At 36.2% G+C, this 18,865-nt stretch overlaps 2 protein-coding genes across 14 annotated transcripts in view; one reads left to right on the top strand and one right to left on the bottom strand.

The window, feature by feature from the left end:
- snx9b (sorting nexin 9b) overlaps positions 1 to 919 on the top strand; it is a 63,065-nt gene extending 62,146 nt beyond the window's left edge. For 3 of the 4 annotated variants that reach the window (XM_021468449.2, XM_005170181.5, XM_021468448.2), the window contains one exon: positions 96 to 914. In XM_021468449.2, coding sequence (XP_021324124.1) covers positions 96 to 143 — 48 coding nt within the window. In that variant the 3' untranslated portion in view covers positions 144 to 914. Of the gene's footprint in view, positions 1 to 95 lie in introns of all 4 variants that reach the window. The other variant, NM_001030124.1, reaches the window with a different exon arrangement.
- Positions 920 to 2,882: 1,963 nt separating this feature from the next.
- Positions 2,883 to 18,865, bottom strand: part of si:ch211-203k16.3 — a 37,844-nt gene continuing 21,861 nt past the window's right edge. For 7 of the 10 annotated variants that reach the window (XM_073933667.1, XM_073933668.1, XM_021474436.3 and 4 more), the window contains exons 5-9: positions 15,922 to 16,156; positions 12,932 to 13,069; positions 10,909 to 11,125; positions 7,935 to 8,130; positions 2,883 to 4,982 (exon numbers count right to left, since the gene is read on the bottom strand). In XM_073933667.1, the coding sequence (XP_073789768.1) occupies positions 4,836 to 4,982; positions 7,935 to 8,130; positions 10,909 to 11,125; positions 12,932 to 13,069; positions 15,922 to 16,156 (933 nt within the window). In that variant the 3' untranslated portion in view covers positions 2,883 to 4,835. The remainder of the gene's footprint in view (positions 4,983 to 7,934; positions 8,131 to 10,908; positions 11,126 to 12,931; positions 13,070 to 15,921; positions 16,157 to 18,865) is intronic. The other 3 variants (XR_012396047.1, XR_012396048.1, XR_012396046.1) reach the window with 2 other exon arrangements.

The following is an 18,865-nucleotide window of genomic DNA, read 5'->3' as shown; positions in this document are numbered from 1 at the left end:
AGTGAGGATGCATCAATAGGAAGGCTCAACAAAACCGTTGATTCCTGATTGAAAGCCGTATTCACAAATGTGCAATCACTTATTTGTTTTGGCAGATTGCAGAGAAGCTGCGGCAAGCTCACAGTCAGTTCACTACTATGTAATGCTGAATCGTCCGCCCAGAAGCTGCCTCATTTCTCTCTTCCTCTTACATGATTATTCACTCTTTCTATTCCTGTTATCTGTGTCATGATGTCAGTGCCATACAAATGCCAGGCCAAAGATAATCCAGCGCCCTGTGTGCAGACTGGCCCACCTCCGGTGTTTTAAAAACAAAAAGCAGCTACAGATTGTCTAAAAACAAGAAATAAATCTGATTATAAGAGGGCTATAATTATTCTAATCCTCAAGGTGTTGATTTCGATGATCCACATCTGTTATTAAGACCCTCACTGATGTAGAACTTTTATATAATGATCTAAACGTATAGCGGATTGTTTGAACTCATTGGCCAACCGAGTTTCATCGTGCCTTCTTTTGTGTAGAGCCGGCAAAACAACAACATGCTTTTTTTTTATCCTGTGCACTTTACTGTGGCCTTTCAGATGCATCATTCTGTTTGTGTTTGGCAACCGCAGTGTCCTTCATCAGAGGATTTTGCGGATGAAACAGGAGGGCTGGTCCTTTTTCCCCACAGAAGAGACATTCAGATGTTATTTTTCTCGCTCCCCAAAGCCAGATTACAGACATGCTTCCACCTCAGTGCAATTATCAGCAATTTCCTATCCTGTAAAAGTGAATTATACGTATAGATGCATGTTTTCCAGTTGTTCGTATATATATTTTTTATGTAAAGCAGTGTTTGCAAGTCTTTTGCACACAGAATGACAAATAAGATTGAGATTATGATTTAATAAATACTGATTTGTATACCATGCAATGCTTTTGTGTTCAATGAATGAGTGAATGTTTGTTCGCGTGCTTTTTATGGTTTAAATGGAAAGTTTGTGGATGGCATTTTAGGAAATGAGCAAACAATAATAGAAGGTTTTTTTTTTTTTCTAGAAACAGGATTTATATTTGGAGAATTAGTTTGTGTGAAGATTAGAATCCACAGATTTTTAGCCTATCAATGAGTCTTTATTTACTGGTGTAAATGTTTATTTGCTCAGTTTTTAAATTAATTTCAGTCATATTTCCTGAAAATGTTTGGTAACATTTTAGTCGCAACTCATACTATTAACTACTGGCTTATCACCTGCCTGTTATTAAGATATTAACTGTTCAATAGCAGTTATAAAGTATCATTTAATTCTACATCCCTAATCCTACCCAAAACCTAAACCCAACTTCTACCTTACTTCACTCTGTCCGAATGAACATGTTTGTAGCTTTGTATCACATTGGATAACAACTCACACTATAAAATAAATCAGATTTTCAGATTTGTTGACATGCAGAAAATTACATTTTCAAAAAACAAACAGAAACTGCAAATCAGGAGGAGATAAGAGGCTCAAGAGGTATGTTTTATACAGCGGTTTATATGGCGGTTTAAAAACCTTGAGTTTTCCAAACCGCTGTATGCCTTGAAAACGGTTATCATCACATGCCTAATACTTGTTAATTACATTTAATTCAAGTTCAAAATCAGAATTCAGTGTTAAATGAACTCAATTTACCCCAGGACTGTAAGGACAGCTGTATTATGTAGACACTGTAGGCATCAGATTATTCAAACGAATGCATTTTTGGTGGTCATCATCAGGACTACTGCTGGTGACGAAATCAGCCAGTGTGAGTGTAAGAAAACTAAGAAACTTTCCTCTTGACATGGGCACTTTTATACTCTATGGACATACACAGCTTTTTTAAATTAATGCTTACTTCAGATGGAATTTTACCCTCATGCATCAGTGTTGTGACGTGAATTTAAGACTCCCTACTGTGATTTAAAAAATAACATTTACTCACTCCAGTCCAAAACTTTCATATTTCTTCTGTTGAACATTAAAGATGATATTTTAAAGAATGCTAAAAAAAAATAAATAAATAAATAAAAAATAACCATTGACTTTTCAAACAAATAATATGGAAGTCAATGGTTACAGGTTTCTGACATGTTTCTAAATATCTTCTTTTGCGTTTCAACTCAAACAGGTTTGGAACTGAAAAAGAGTGTGTAAATGATGACAGAATTTCAGATTTGGGTGCACTATCCCTTAAAGACCTTCCTAAATCATAGAAGGCTGAACAAAGACTCACAAAAACAGTCTCCAAACTGAGAATTCTCAAAAGAGCTCAGATCAGTATCTTTTGTGTTGGACACAGGTGATTTGTTAGTCTCACAGTAGCAGTACTGTCTGCATTGTAGAAAAATTAGATACTTACAGTTAAAAATTAATTAGCCCCCCTTTGATTTTTTTTTTCTTTTTTTTTTATATTTCCCAAATGTTGTTTAACAGAGCAAGGAAATGTTCACAGTATGTCTGATAATATTTTTTCTTCTAGAGAAAGTCTTATTTGTTTTATTTCAGCTAGAATAAAAGCAGTTTTTATTTTTTTAACACCATTTTAAAATAAAAATTATTAGCCCCTTTAAGCTGATTTTTCCCCCGATAGTCTACAGAACAAACCATCACTATAACTTGCCTAATTACCCTAACCTGCCTAATTAACCTAGTTAAGCCTTTAAATGTCACTTTAAGCTGTATAGTCTTGAAAAATATGTAGCCAAAAATTATTTACTGTCATCATGGCAAAGATAAAATAAATCAGTTATTAAACTATTGTGTTTAGAAATGTGTTGAAAAAATCTTTCTGTTAATAAGAAATTGGGGAAAAAATAAACAAGAGGCTAATAATTCTGACTTCAACTGTATATATAAAAAATCCACTTCAACAAAGGTTGTTTCCTGTTTATTTCAGTCAATTTTGGCATTTTATAAACAAGTATTTTTCCAACAACTATTATTTTTCCTTTAGTGTACATCATGAACGTACAGGCATGTTTAACATGAGAAACAGTGTTGCGCTACAGTGTTTTGGCTTTGGTCTTTGGCTTTTTGTGGTCCTTTTTATCCCCAAATACTATGTCTCTTTTTATTTACCCCAAATGCTTTGCTTTTTATAAACCTAATTAAGGTAAAGATCAGCAAGATCACCAACTTGTTCCTGGAGGTCCGGTGTCCTGCAGACATCAGACCTCCAACCCTAATCAAACACACCTGAACAAGCTAATCAAGGTCTTAAGCTGCAGTCACACTAGAGTTTGTGTGTGAAATTCTGTCGTACGGCACTGCGAAAAGGGGCGAAATTAAACAAGATTATTAGACATTTAAAACATGGAGCAATCGCTCGCTTTTTTAAATTTCTGTCCAGAGAGGTCGTGTTTTGATCCTCAATTGGTCTCACACAGTCAATTGATGTGATTTCGCAGGTCAGATTTCACCAAGCTTGAACTTTGCTCCGCAGCGACCTGCGAAACTTAACGAATGACCCTGCGTTTCCGGTCTGATACATTCGCGTGCTTATGAATGGAAGTCTATGAGGAGAAAAGTCAAGTGTGACCGCAGCTTTACTAGGTATACTTGAAAAACCCAGGCAGGTGTGTTGAGGCAAGTTGGAGCTTAACCGTGCAGGGCACCAGACCTCCAGGAATGAGATTGGTGACCCCTGGTATAGATGATAGATTTGGGGATTCTACACAATCATGTAATAGTTTAAAAATAAATGTTTATATTCAGTCATTAAGTTTAATTATATTTTTAGTTGTTATTTAGCAAGAGTGATAAATAAAATCAAAATGACCCCTAGAAACTTGTACCAAAATATTTTGCTTTCAAAAAAACTGTTATTATGAATGTTCTATTCAATATAATCCTGAAAAAAAAATATATATATACATATATATATATATTACGCATCACAATGTTCAATTTCAACATTGATAACAAGCACCAAATATATTACACGGTAATATTTCACATTCACAGTATTACATCATTTACTATTGACTTCATGCAGCCATGGTTAGCATTTATTTATTCATTTTCCTTCGGCTTGGTCTCTGATTTATTGGGGGTCACCACAACGGAATGAACCACCAACTATTCTAGCATATATTTTACACTGAAATAGTTAATCAGCAGATGCCCTTCCAGCTGCAACCCAGTACTGGGAAGCACCTATAAACTCTTGCTTTCACACACATAACCTACAGCCAATTTAGCTTATCCAATTCACCTATAGCGCATGTCTTTGAACTGTGGGATTAACCGGAGTACCAGGAAGAAACCCATGCAAACACGAGGAGAACATGCAAACATGCAGCTGGGGCTCTATCCAACGACCTTCTTGCCGTGAGGTAACAGTGCTAAACACTGAGCCACCGTGCCCCTGGTAAGCATATGAGACCTACTTAAAAATATATAGAGTATATAGTTCCACATTTTTGAACTCTAGCATATACTTGATTAAATGCACACATGTGTTTAATATATTAATAATGCAATCAGTGAAATAACCCCATCTTAAGAAACATGTGCTGTTGCTAGAGCTTTTTTTTTTTTTTAAATCCTTGTACCCTACAGAAACTAAACCTACTTCAAACATACTTTTATAAAACCAAAGCCATGGGTATAGAAAATATAGGCATGTAATGAATGGCAAAGATCAGTTTTTAACCATCTCAGCAGCATATTTAGTCAAAAACCTTCCAAAACGCCTGCTAGAACTCATTCAAACCTTACAACCAAAACTTCCTTCTGAAGAATAGTCAATCCAGAACAATCTCTGCCCTCCTCCTGGAAGTGAACTGCAATTGGCCGGCTTGCTGGTGCTTCTCATAGGCTGATTCAGGGTGACAGATGCTGACGGAAGCTTTTGGGTCGGATCATCATGCTGACTCTCCTCAGAGAGTAATAATCCGAGTCCTTCCAGGTGAACCACACGACCCCGTCCGGCCCCAGAGAGTTCTTCCCCTTCAGAGAGTAGCGGCCGCCCTAATCAACAAAACAGAACAGAACATCACTGAAACAGAAACACTTCACTTTTTACATTACACATAGATAATGACTTACATTTAGTCATTTAGCAGATGCTTTTGTCCAAAGTGTCATTTGAGGAGGCATTCAGTGATTTAATAAGAAGGGGGCAAAAGAGGCAATACACACAACAAGTGTTAATTATACAAAGCAACAGTTTGTGCTCAGAGAAGTAAGTGCTAGAGTTAGGAGGGGGAGTGTTCTCATTTTATCTATTTTTTTGAGAAAAGAGTGTTTTTACAGGTGGTTTGTAAAGCCCACTCACCTGTGTGAAGCACATTTCATTGTAAGAGAATGTCAGGTGCAAAACTAGTGCCAGTGCTGGTTAAAGCAGGGCCAGAGTGGGACTCCTTTTTGGCCCTAGAGTTTCAAGCCTCAGACCGGCCCACCTTAGTTCATGACTAACTATATCAAAATAAGGTCCAAATCAGTTTCTAATGGCACTATCACGTCTTTTTCAAGAAAACAGCTGCTTTAGAACTTAAAATGTTCAACAACCCTAACAGTATCATATGTCTTAACAATAAAAATGACAAAAAATAAATACTCTAGGTTCAAACCCAGGTCAGTGGAGTTGGAATGCAACATGCTGACCACTGGACCACAACGACTTTTCTTAATATAGTGAATTATCGGAGTTGCATCATCATCAATGATGTACCTGCAGGCTGCATTTTGCTCACGGGGCTGTGAGAAAATAAGTAAAAAGAGCTGAGCTGTGGTAAAATAATGAATAAAAAAGTGAGGCTGTGGTCAAATAAATAAAATAAATGAAAAAGTGCGACTGTTGAGATCAACAGAGTCTGAAGCTAGAGACACCGGCCCTCGCGAGCAAAAAAACGGACCGGCACACCGGGAATTCTCCTGGTCCTTCCGATTAGTCGGTCCGGGCCTTGGTTAAAGTGTGAGAGAGATGAAAGAATGTGTTTTCTACAGGTGGTTTGTCAAGCCCACTCACCTGTGTGAAGCACACTTAATCAATGTACGGTGTTTTTTAACAGATATGCAGTGATTGTAAGAACATGTCTGATGCAAAACTAGTGAAAGTATTGGTTAAAGTGTCAGAGAGATGAAAGACTGTGTTTCCTACAGGTGGTTTGTCAAGCCCACTCACCTGTGTGAGGCAGACTCAAAACTGATAATGTTTTGATAATGACACGAGTGCACATTTTATTGTGAAATGAAAAAGCGCCAGCTGATGTCCTGAGATTGTTTCAAAGAACAACATTTTTTTTTTTCATGTAACAAGCCATTTCTAAGTAGGAACCAATCGTTATTTTTTTATACAAACACAAACACTTTTTTTCAGCAAATAACATATAAGAAATATTGCTTTTGTATTTTTTCCCAAGACACTTTAAAACAATTTGTGGGGAAAATTACAAAAGTTGTACCAATTTACTTACTAAAATATGTCTTAGGAACCTTTTCAAGGTTAACATTTTTTTTAATCAATTAAATTTTCCCAAAATACGTGTCAAAATAAGATTTGTCACAAAAAATCATTCCATTTGCTGAAACACTGAGAAATTTGTGGCCAAGTTAACCCTTGCGCACTGTTTAAATTGACTATCCTTTGTTATATTCGGGATGAAAACATCCACTGAGTTAAACTGCTATAAAAATGCATCAGATTAATATTTCTTTCAAATTTTTTTGCACAAATCTGTTAATCAACCTCAGTCCTGATCAAAACTACTAAACTATTTAGAAAATTACAGAATTTTAACTCTTTAATTACCAAGTTTACAAATGATGTTGCTGATTTGTTGAAAAATAAAACTCAAAAAAATAATGTATTTTCAATATAAAAAGTTTTTAAGGACTGGATTGTTTTCCCTTTTATCAGTCTTGGACGTGAACGATTAGTAACAATACTGGCTTTGATGCATTGTTAGATTTTCATGTTTCTCCCTAATTTAATGTTGGTGGCTGGTTTTGCCCCGTTGACTTCCATTATAAGCACATTTGATGGTGCATAATTACACAGTCTTTGTTTTTGTTTACTCCATGTAGTTCTGATTGCTGAGATGCATATTTTTATTTTCTCTGACACATCAAGGTAAGTGCGTAAAGGTCACTCACACTTTCAGACAAACATACAAACACTTTAATTAGCTGTTATACTCTATATAAAATCCAGAAATTTTTGCACAGGCCTATCTAAAGGGTTAATGGTGCCAACCGATGATCAACAGTAAAGATTTGATCTCTTCACCAACAATAAAAAATGCATGATTATATGGAGTCATAGTTTTGCAATCAAGTCAAGGGGGCAAAATAGCCACCAACAGTAAATTAGAAAGAAAAAAATGCAAAACATTAATCAAAAACAATGCATTAAAGGCAATGTGGTTTCAAATGTCCAAGAACAAAAACCAGTCCACATTTACTTTTTAAATTGAAAATGCCTCATTTGGTGTGTTTTTTTCCACTAAACTAGTGACATAATTTATGAATTTGGTAATTTAAGAGTTAAAATCCTGTAATTATCCAAGCCATTTAGTAGTTTTGATTAAGACTGAGGTTGATTAACAGATTTATGCAAAAGAATGTGAAAAAATATATATCTGAGGCATTTTACAGCAGTTTAATTCAATAAATGTTTTCATCTCGAACATAATGAAAGGGTAGTCAATTTGACCAGAGTGTATTGCTGATTTTTTATTTATTTTTTTATTCAAAGCATTTTCTCAAAATATGTATTAAAATAAGATTTGTCACCAAAAGTTATTCTGCTGGCTGAAACACAAAAAAAAGTTATGGCCAAATTAAGACTCATTTAAGATGGAAATAACAGCACACAAGGGTTAAAGAGAAACTTGTGGTTAAAAGCCTTGATTAAGTTCATCACGATAGGGTGCAGTGCTATTGTGCGTGTACAGTAAGAGCCAGCAGGTCTGATCCCACCTTGTAGTAGATGCCATTGAGATTGGTGTAGAAGCACTGGTTGTACCACCAGCCGGCGTGGGAGATCTCGGCACAGATGTTGCCTGTGTCGGGTGTGCTGAAGCCCTGCTTGTCATGATACCAGCTGAAAGAATCCTCCACCGTCCCGCTGAAGCCCGACACATGCAGACGGTACTGAGTGTTCTCATCCTCCACACTGAAACACACACCATTCATTACCACCAATCTCATAATCAAGACACCCTAAAAATACTTATAATCAGGGCTGCACGATATTGGAAAAATGTATATTGTGAAATTTTATTTGCCTGTGATTAAATATTGCGATATGTACACAGTTTCAATAGTCTGAATAGCTCTATTTGACAGTTTTCTGTAGATTATAACAGTCTTCAGGTACAGAAATGAAATAATCTCAATGTAAAATAATGCTCGTCTTACTTTGCCTTGTTTCTAAACAAAATACCTAAAAATTCTTAGATCTTAGCAGCTGTTTCAAATGGTTTCACTCAACTGAATGGACGTTATCAGTAGTAACTGATTGATATGGGCCAGTAGAAGCCTTATGCGTCTACGGGTTGGCTCAGAAGGCTGTTATTATCCATCCACATGGTTAATCAACTGTAGAATACATTCTTCTTAACGAGAATTATTTCTATTTTTCAATAAATTTCCCATTAATTGTATTTTAATCGTATTTTCCCAAAAATTGTATTTTATACAAATTATCCACCCCTACCCCAACCCTAAACCCAGCCTTCACAGTAATGTAAAAATTTATCTGGATCTGGAGGCTTCTTTATTAGTGTATTAGCTGATTAACCACAAGAATTATTTATATTATTTATTACATTTTCCATTAGTTGTATTTTATTAATGTCTACCCTTACCCCAACCTTAAACCCAACTGTCACAGTAATTTTAAAACAGATCTGGTCTGGAGGCTTTAGTATAGCTGATCAACCATGTGGACGGGAGATAACAGCCTACTGCACCAACCCCCATTCAATCGAGTGATAATATTTGAAGCGGGTGATCTTAGAGTAAAAATATTGCTTTGTTTTTCCTTAAAACAAGCTAAATTATACTGTGAAACATTCCTAGCATGTTTAAAATCCTATTTACATTCATGATGGGTGCAGGACCATGGGGCTCTGGGGCTATAGCAAACCCAAGGGGCCCATTTATTTTATCAGCTCACAAAAGTAGCTTATTTCTATTATTCTTATTATTATTATTATGAATTTCCTAATTAATATTATTATCTATGTTTCCACTATTTGATTTATACTATTTACTGATTTATTACTATTTACATTGATTTTTATGAAAGTTTTCTACTTTTCTTAAACTAGGCATCAGGCATACAAAATTAATTAGATAACATGAACTTAACTTAAATGAGTGCTTTACAAGAAATACTTTTAATAAAATGTAACATGTTTACTTACAATTTTAGCTGAGCAGAAATACCTAAAATCTTCAAAATACGTGATTCTAATTTCCCAAAATTTTGGTTTTGTAAGTCATTCAATTACAGAAGGTTAGCATCTTTTTTTTAGCCTCATAAAATATCTGATAAACGCCGGCACCAATTTTTTATTGTTCTAGATAATTACTGTCATTTTTATAAAAGGGGCTAAGTAAACATTCATTATAATTATAATGTTTGCTTTCTAACTGGTTCATTTAGATCAAGGGTGCCCAAACCTTTTCTTACGAAAGGCCAAAAATCAAACTTGATTGAGGCTAGTGGGCCAAACGTAAATATGTCATGAGTAATTTGCTAATTTATTTAGTAACATTTAAAAATGGCTAGAAAACAGTGCTTTATATGAACTATTACAGCATACATTACATTTTATTATGAACTTATTACAGTAAAATCAAAACAATCTTATTTCTAACAGAAATATACCAGTTTTTGCCTTGATTTGCTCCCCGATGTCTTCTGCATAGTTCTTTATCCGTCGAGTGACATTTTTTACAGTACGTTTTTAAAAATCAGATTCATTTACAACATTTAATTTCAGTTTGCTTTTTTGTAGCTCAGGAAATAAAACAAACAAAAAAACACGAAGTCAAATTACAAATGACGATCTCTTTTAAAAGGCATTCGCCCCAACTCCTCACTCTCTTCTCAGATGTTATAGTGGGCCAAATAAAAGATTATAATTGGCCAACTTTGGCCCGCAGGTCCTACTTTGGGAATCTCTGATTTAGACTTAAACCACGTATTTTCTTGAGATAGATACTCTGCACCGATTTTTGATAACTGTCTATGCAGGCTATTTGATTTGGTCGCACATTGTCTTGGTTATATTATTTGAGGAAAGGATTACGCATGGCTGAAACAGCACTTCAGTTATGAGTTCATACAGCATGATCCCACCTATCCCGGCTTCTCTTACTGCAAGGTAATAACGGACACTGTTTATTTTGTACTCTACGATGCACTTGGTTATCCTAACTTTAACTGGACAGTTCTCATGGTAGAGGTGAAATAAGGAACTTTCCTGGGAAAAAAGGGACATCTAATCACCCTTAAGGGCACTAAAACAGTGCTAATTGAAATACAGATTGGGCTACAGCCACTCCCAGTTCAGCGGTGTCATTGTTTTCGAACAGCAGCGAGCCGAAAGGAATACCTTACTTTATCGGCATCCGATAGCATAACACAAAGAGATGCTAGGCCCTGTCTAGCCCTTATGTTAATTATGCCCTGAACATGTGTCTTGTCATGATTAAAAATGTCTAATGAACACCCCTTCAAGTAAAGTGTTACCAATTTGTATTGTCTTTTGATGAACTTTTAAAATTTTGTGATGAACTCACTCTCAGTGGAGGAATAGAAATCAGATGAACCCATGTCTTATTGACATGAAAGACATTAGTTTGAGTAAATGATGACAGAATTCTCACAAATCCTGCAAGATCACACTGTGAACAGCAGTGTGTGTGTGCTAAACCTCACCTGAAACTCTGATAGAGAGCGTGTTTGTGTTTGTTGCTCCAGTCCTCCAGGTCGATGCGCAGCATGTAATCTCCCTGACTGGTCAGATCGTGGATGTGCTCATTTCCCAGCCAGTATTCGGTGTGCAGGTCTCCAAATCCCTCTTTATACTCCTTCCAGCTGCGGTCAAAGTTCACAGAGCCGTCTTGCCTTCGCTGGATCACTGTCCAGCCTCCACCTGAGACATACATGAAGCGAATAATCAGCCATTTTTTAAATAATGCAGGAAATGTAAAACAATTAAATCTCTTTAATACGAGTTTAATAGACACTGCAAGTCATTTGGTTTTCATCTTATGACCATTGCAATTATACCATAATGTTTAGCGGGTCATCAAAAAGATATCAGCACAAGCTATTTTAAGCTGCTCATGTTCCCCATTGGTGCCGTTTCAGCACAAAACTGACGACTCGTTGCACATAAAAAGAGAAGAAACTCAGATTTTCATTACTGGAGATTCTTTTGCAATGCTTTTGAAAGTCTCCAAATGTCCCCATAAACAGTTTAAAAATAAAACAATGATGCATCCCAATGAGACATTTCAATATAGAAAACTCCTTGTTGAGCCTTGTTGTCTTCTAAGACATTTAGCATCTCTGCAAATAAAATTAAAACTATAAAACTCTATAAAAACTATATTTCAATTAGGGCTGGGCAAAGATTAAATATAATTTATCGCAATAGAAATAAAAAATTGTTTTCACAAAATATAGGAGTGTGTTTTATATACAGTTGTAGTCAGGTCAGAATTATTAGCCCCCATTTTTTTTTTCTTTTTTAAATATTTCATTAATATTTCACAAATTATGTTTAACAGAGCGAGGAAATTTTCACAGTTTGTCTGATGGTATTTTTCCTTCTGGAGAAAGTCTTATTTGTTTTATTTTGGCTAGAAAAAAAACAGTTTTTAACTTATTAAAAAACATTTTAAGGTCAAAATTATTAGCCCCTTTAAGCTATATATATATATATATATATATATATATATATATATATATATATATATTTATATAATCTTCGATTGTCTACAGAACAAACCATCATTATACAATGACTTCACTAATTACCCTAACCTGCCCAGTTAACCTAATTAACCTAGTTAAGCCTTTAAATGTCACTTTAAGCTGTATAGAAGTGTCTTGAAAAATTTCTAGTCAAATATTATTTACTGTCATCATGACAAATATAAAATAAATCAGTTATTAAAAATGAGTTATTAAAACTATTGTGTTTAAAAATGTGTTAAAAAAAATCTTCTCTCCGTTAAACAGAAATTGGGGAAAAAAGTAAACGGGGGTTAAAAATTCAGGGGGGCCAATAATTTTGACTTCAACTGTATTTATTATGTATAATAAATGAAACACATAATATAAATATATGTATAATACTATATATTATTATGTATAAATATAAATATATATAGCCCCAGCTAGGCCAGTTGGCATTTCTGTGTGGAGTTCTGGTTTGGGTTTCATCCAGGTGTTTCGATTTTCCCCACAGTCCAAAGACATGCGCTATAGGTGAATTGGGTAAACTAAATTGGCCATAGTGCATGAGTGCATGTGAACGTGAGCGTTTGTGGGTGTTTTCCAGTACTGGCTTGCAACTGAAAGGGCATCCGCTGCATAAAACATTTGCTGAATAGTTGGCGGTTCATTCTGCTGTGGCGACCCCTGATAAATAAGTGACTAAGCCGGAGGAAAACGAATGAATGTAATTAGATATAGAGGCTAATAAATAACTTGAATTTTTTTTTAATTAAGCGTTTTATCATTTTTTGTGTGTATAAGCAGTATTTTATTTATAATAGTTGTGGAAAATTCTTTCCATCCTAAACAACATACATTTTGATGATCAGCTGAGACTATCAAGAAAACTCTCAATCACCGCAACCAACAAAAACATCAACTGCCTCAAAGCACTATGCTCTTGTTTACTGTCAGCCATTACTGCAGGTGTTGTACAGTACTGTATGTTTCTTACCGTCTGTGTCCATATCACAGTAGACTTCCACAGGCATAGCCCCTAGTGAGGGCACCACGGTGTAGATGCCAGAGCGACGAACGCCATTATAGTAGATGGAGGCACAGTCGATGGGACAGTTCCTAACATTCTGCACCTCTGAAGTCAAAAGCACATACAGATATATTAACATAAAGAAAACCAAAAATCAGTAGATAATCATTCTAATATTGTTGGCATTAACCAGGCTATGGGTTGTCACCCTCTGTTGGTGAATGCTAGTAATTAACAATTAACCCTTTAAAGGGAAAAAATCCTGTACTGTTACTACAAGTACTACTAGACTTTTATGTATACACTGTTTTCAATTATTTTAAAAGTGATCATATGTAGTTCTTCAGCCAATAAAGCCGTCTTTCTGAGATCCACAAAAAAACTAAGATTTTTGTAACTAAAATGACTGATTTTGTGGCAGTTTTTGCAATTATTGTGGCAAGTTTTAAGACATTTACTTTATTATTTTGCTGTGAAAAGTTACACAAATTTACAGATTTTAATTTATTATTAATTTTCTGACCTTGAGAACCATTGAACTCTGTACCCGTAAAGCCTGTTGTATCATATTTGAAAATGAAGCCAGTTGTTTAATTTCAATTAAAATCAATTGTTTCATCAATTGTTTGTGTCTGTGCGTGTGTGCGTGTGTGCGTGTGCGCGCGTGCGCGCGTGCGTGTGTGTGTGTGTGTGTGTGTGTGTGTGTGTGTGTAAAAAAAGAAAGAGAGATGGCTCCCAGCAGGCACAGGGGGTCAACATGACATCCGATGACTTTGTACCCCAATGTCATGAGGACGTTGAATTTTCTTCAAAAATGAAAATCAGGTTGACATCAGAACCCAACGTCAGGCCAACATCAATGTCCAACGTTCAACCGAAAATCAACTAAATATCAACATCTAATGATGTTACAGCTTGAAGTTGTGTGGACGTTACCCCTATGATTTCTATCAGATGTTGGATTTTGGTTGCCATACCTGATGAATGAATGTCAGTATTTGAAGTTGATTTGAGATGTTGGCACAACGCTGAATTTTGGTCACTTTCCAACACAACATAAAATAAACCAAATATGAACGTAATTTGACATCAAAAAAATAACGTTGTCCTTAGAAACTAATATTAACGTCTTATGACGAATGACGCCAGAAACATATACAGTTAAAGTCAGAATAACTTGCCCCCCTGTAAATTTATTTCCACAATTTCTGTTTAACAGAAAGAAGATTTTTTTTTTGTTTTTCAACACATTTCTAAACATAATAGTTTTGATAGCTAAATTCTAACTGATTTCTTTTATCTTTGCCATGATAACAGAAATTAATATTTTACTGGATATTTTTCAAGATGCTAGTATTCCTAAAACGTGAACAAAACATATTTTTGTTTATATTAGGGCTTTTATACATACATTATACATTATAATGTATATAAAATCATGGATGTAATGGATGTAAATGGATATAAAATCATGTAAAAAAAATAAAATAAAAATGTCAAAAACGCAAATAATTTTCCGGCCTCTGAAACTACTCTCTGAAAGTATTGTATGAGGATTTTGTGATGACACTTCATGAGATTTTCAAAACTCTTTTAGCAATGTATACTATTTATACCATAAATCTTAAAAATCTTTATTGAAAAAACAAATTCATGCAGAAGTCTTTTTTAATAGCTAGTATCTGAGGCACAAGCTATAGTATCTGTTTGTTAAGTCTGACATCATGCAAAGCAGCTTCCAGATCCAATCGCTCTATCAAACTGATATGGGGAGGCTTAACAAATGGAAATAATAAACATTTACAAAGTGCTGTAATGCTTTCGAAAATCCTGATCGCAACATATATAGTAGAACCGTCAGATGGTAAGAAAGTGATTATTTTTTAAATAAATTGTTAAAATATTGATGTCTGTGATGCAGCAGGTCCAGAGACTGATGTATACACACTGTTTTTATTTTTTTAAATCATTTAAATGTGTGATATGACTAAAACAACCCAGGCTCATTACGGACACATACCCAGGTATACATTTCTTGCGATACCAAAACACAGAGGTACGTCTGCTCGCAATTTTTTTTGTATTTGCAAATTCACCAGAGACCACCGTGAACACTCTTTGATGATCTCAAATTTCTCTTGTGCATCCTCTTCCCACATAAATCCACCAGAGGGTGCAATATACACTTCAGCCAACCAGGCCAGCTTGCTGTCGACTGACTGACCGACCCACACCTTTCCCTAAACCCAACCGATAGTGTTTTCAAAAGCAATCTAGAAAATGTAAAAGCCGCCACAGCTGTGTGATTTTACCACGTTTGCACTCTGTTGTTTATTGCTTTATCTTTTGCTTTTGTTTTACCTGGTTTCTGAAACCGTTCTCCACCAGATTCGAACCCCGTTGATGCGGTCAACTTAGCTTTATATCCCAAGTCCATCAGCATATGTGGTGAGCCAACTGATAACACCAGAAAGCCTTCCATACTGAGGTTATCAATCAGCTGGTATAGCTAAAAGAAACAGAAGCCATCGACGGCATCATACCGCCCTGTAGAATTTGTTTTAAAGACAAAGTGCAGCAAGACGTAACTCTGGCTACAAAACTCATGCTCTCCAAAAATGTAGACAGGGGTACATATGCACAATGAGCCTGTGTTGGACCAAAAAGGGGTCATAAACAAATATTCTCCTAATACCGGGAGCAGTATTCATCCATAAGTCATGACTTAACAAGCAGATACATGCTTTTCTTTTGTGTTCGACAGATGAACGTAACTCAAACGGGGTTGTGAAGGGTGAGTAAATGAAGACAAAATTTTCAGTTTTGGGTGAACGATCCCTTTAACAAGGTGAATTGACAACATGGAATAATATCATCATGAGGTATTTCGAGCTGGAACAACATTCTGTTGTCTTATAATAGATCTGCTTTTCCAAATCCCCCCAGACGTGGCCTACCGGGATGCAGGGCCTCCTGTGCGTTGATGAGCGGGCTGGTGCGCACGATGTTGATCATACAGCCGGGGTTACGTCTGACTTTCTCCACCAGCATGGATAGGTTATGGATCTGGGCCTGGAGGTCATAGATCAAGGAGCCCTGGATATGCAAGAGGGTCGAAGCCTCAGCGTAATGATTTTCCAGCTCATGCAATCTCTGCTCAATAGATGAACTGTTATGGTTCTTCTCTTCACTCTGTGAAAGAGAAAAGACAAACATCACGACTCCTAATCAAAAAAAGTGACTTGAAGAAGTCAATTACGGTTAGCTCTACAAAACCAGTGCTTCTCAAGTGTATTTTGTGTGTGTGTGTGTGTGTGTGTGTGTGTGTGTGTGTGTGTGTGTGTGTGTGTGTGTGTGTGTGTGCGTAAGAAGCCAGGAGAGAAAAGCAGACAGGATCTGGTCGTGTGGGTGTGAGATGTGAATCATCCCCTCTTTAACAGCATCAAGAGCTTAAAGGTTCATACTAATGAAGGCACGTGTAGAGAGGTAAGGACTCCTCTCTGCTAATCTTGTTAGCCTCCGGGTCAAGGAGACTTTAGGCTGAAAACTGTCAAGCTGAGATGGCCAGAGCAACTTACTGAACCACTCAAAGAGGACACTTACTGGACAGAGAAACAGCAGTAGCTACAGCAGGGAAAATTACTATTGAACGGGTCACCATTTTTCTCAGAAAACACATTTCGAAAGGTGCTGTAGACTTGAAAATTTTCTCAGATGTTGGAAGCAACCAAAGAAATCCATATGCAAAGAAAACAATTCTAATAAGTTTACAAAATAAGTTATGTGTAATAAAATGAAATGACAAAGGTAAAACGTATCAAACACACGAAGAAAGGGATGAGTAGAAATGCAGTGAAAGCCCAGACAGCAGCTGAAATCTCTCAGTGGTTCTTCAGCAACCCTCTGCCCTTCATCAGTGTGAATGAACATTGGCTGCTTCAGTCCAACATCTACATTCTCAGATAATAAAGATGAGACCAGGGTGGAAATTTTACCAAGACAATGATCTAAAACACAGCCAAGGAAACTGTAGCTGCAGAATGGCCCAGCCAATCACCTGATCTGAATTCAATATAAAATACAAATTAAAGATCAGATTTGATAGACGAGACCCACAGAACCATCAAGATTTTTACACTTCATTCTCCATATGAGTGTGTTTCAGCTGCTATCATCAAAAAAAAACCTTTTATATAAAGTATTAAATACAGTTCAGTAGTTCAGCACTTTCTCCTTGTGTCATTTTATTGTTATTACTCATAACTTATTTTTCAGATTTTGTTTTGTTTTTATGTTTGTATTGTTTGAGTTTTTATCAAAATCTGGTTCATTTCCATGTCAACAGCTCCTAAATATTATTCCCAGGAAAAAACATGACGTATTTAAAGCCCCCCCCCACCCCCCCCACTGTAAGTCTCCATCCAGAGATGATAATTAAACTGGAATATTGCATAAAATGTTTGCAAATAAAGCACTGTTTCTCTTGAATGAGTCAAAGAGAACAGAATAGTCACTTCCTGATGAACTGGTGACAAATATCAAAAAGAAAGAGAAAATTTACTGTGGTCAGAAAAATAAACGACTTGCGCCTCGGAAAATGAAGATAAAACGCAATGAGACCAACTCTCATTTTGACCTGGACGTAAAAATACTGAACCACTTTAATGACAGACTTTGGCTGAGGGATTTTACCAATGACTAAAAAAACATTTCAGATGATTTACAATGTGGTCACTCTGCTGGTTTGTCCATTATCCCATTTTTATCAAATGATCTGTTAAAACAAAATTGCATGACTTATTTAATGCGCATGCTGGGATTTATTCTGAAAATGGCTTTCGGTCGTAGTTTGAGTTCATTGTTTTTCTTATTGGATAAAAAAAATCCTACTTGGTTGTGTGCATAAGATTTGTTTATGCACATTTACAAAATGTAACAACCAAAGAAATCTATATATGCAAAGAAAACCAAACTAACTAGTTTACAAATTAAGTTATGCGTAATGAAATGAAATAATTCAGAGAAAAAGCATTGAAAACATGAAGAAAGGGAGGTGTAGAAAGGCAGTGAAAGCCCAGCATCAGCTGAAATCTCTCAGTAGTTATTCAGCCACTGTTGGCAAAACTGTAAATGCACAATTACAAACTGTTTGCACATCCTATTTTTTAAACATATCTGTAGCGCTGTTTATTGTAGATAGTGTCAAAGCCACTATAAATTAAACAGGAAATATTAGTTGTTTAGTTTGACATGTTTTATGTAGAGGCGACGCAGTGGCGCAGTAGGTAGTGCTGTCGCCTCACAACAAGAGGGTCACTGCTTGGAGTCCTGGTTGGGTCAGTTGGCATTTTTGTGTGGAGTTTGCATGTTCTCCCTGTGTTTGCGTTGGTTTCCTCCGGGACCTACCGTTTCCCCTACAGTCTGAAGACATGCAGTACAGGTAAATTGGGTAGGCTAAATTGTCAGTAGTGTATGAGTGTGAATGAGTGTGAATGACTGTGTATGGATATTTCCCAGAGATGGGTTGCGGCTGGAAGGGCATCCGCTGCATAAAAATGTGCTGGATAAGTTGGCGGTTCATTCTGCTGTGGCGACCCCAGATTAATAAAGGAACTAAGCCAAAAATGAATGAATGATTGAATGGTTTATTTAGGCAACATGGTGGCTCAGTGGTTAGCACTGTTGCCACACAGCAAGAAGGTTGCTAGTTCGAGTCCCAGCTTGGCCAGATGGCATTTCTCTGTGGAGTTTCCATGTTCTCCCCATGTTGGTGTGATGTTACGATGTTGTTAAAGAGTGTGTGTGTGTGTGTGTGTGTGTGTGTGTGTGTGTGTGTGTGTGTGTGTGTGTGTGTGTGTGTGTGAAGACTGCACTGTCACCTGATGCCCTCACTGACCTATG

Source organism: Danio rerio, chromosome 20 (genome assembly GCF_049306965.1).
Source record: "Danio rerio strain Tuebingen ecotype United States chromosome 20, GRCz12tu, whole genome shotgun sequence".
Taxonomy (NCBI): Eukaryota; Metazoa; Chordata; class Actinopteri; order Cypriniformes; family Danionidae; genus Danio; species Danio rerio.
This window is presented reverse-complemented; position numbering and strand designations above follow the sequence as displayed.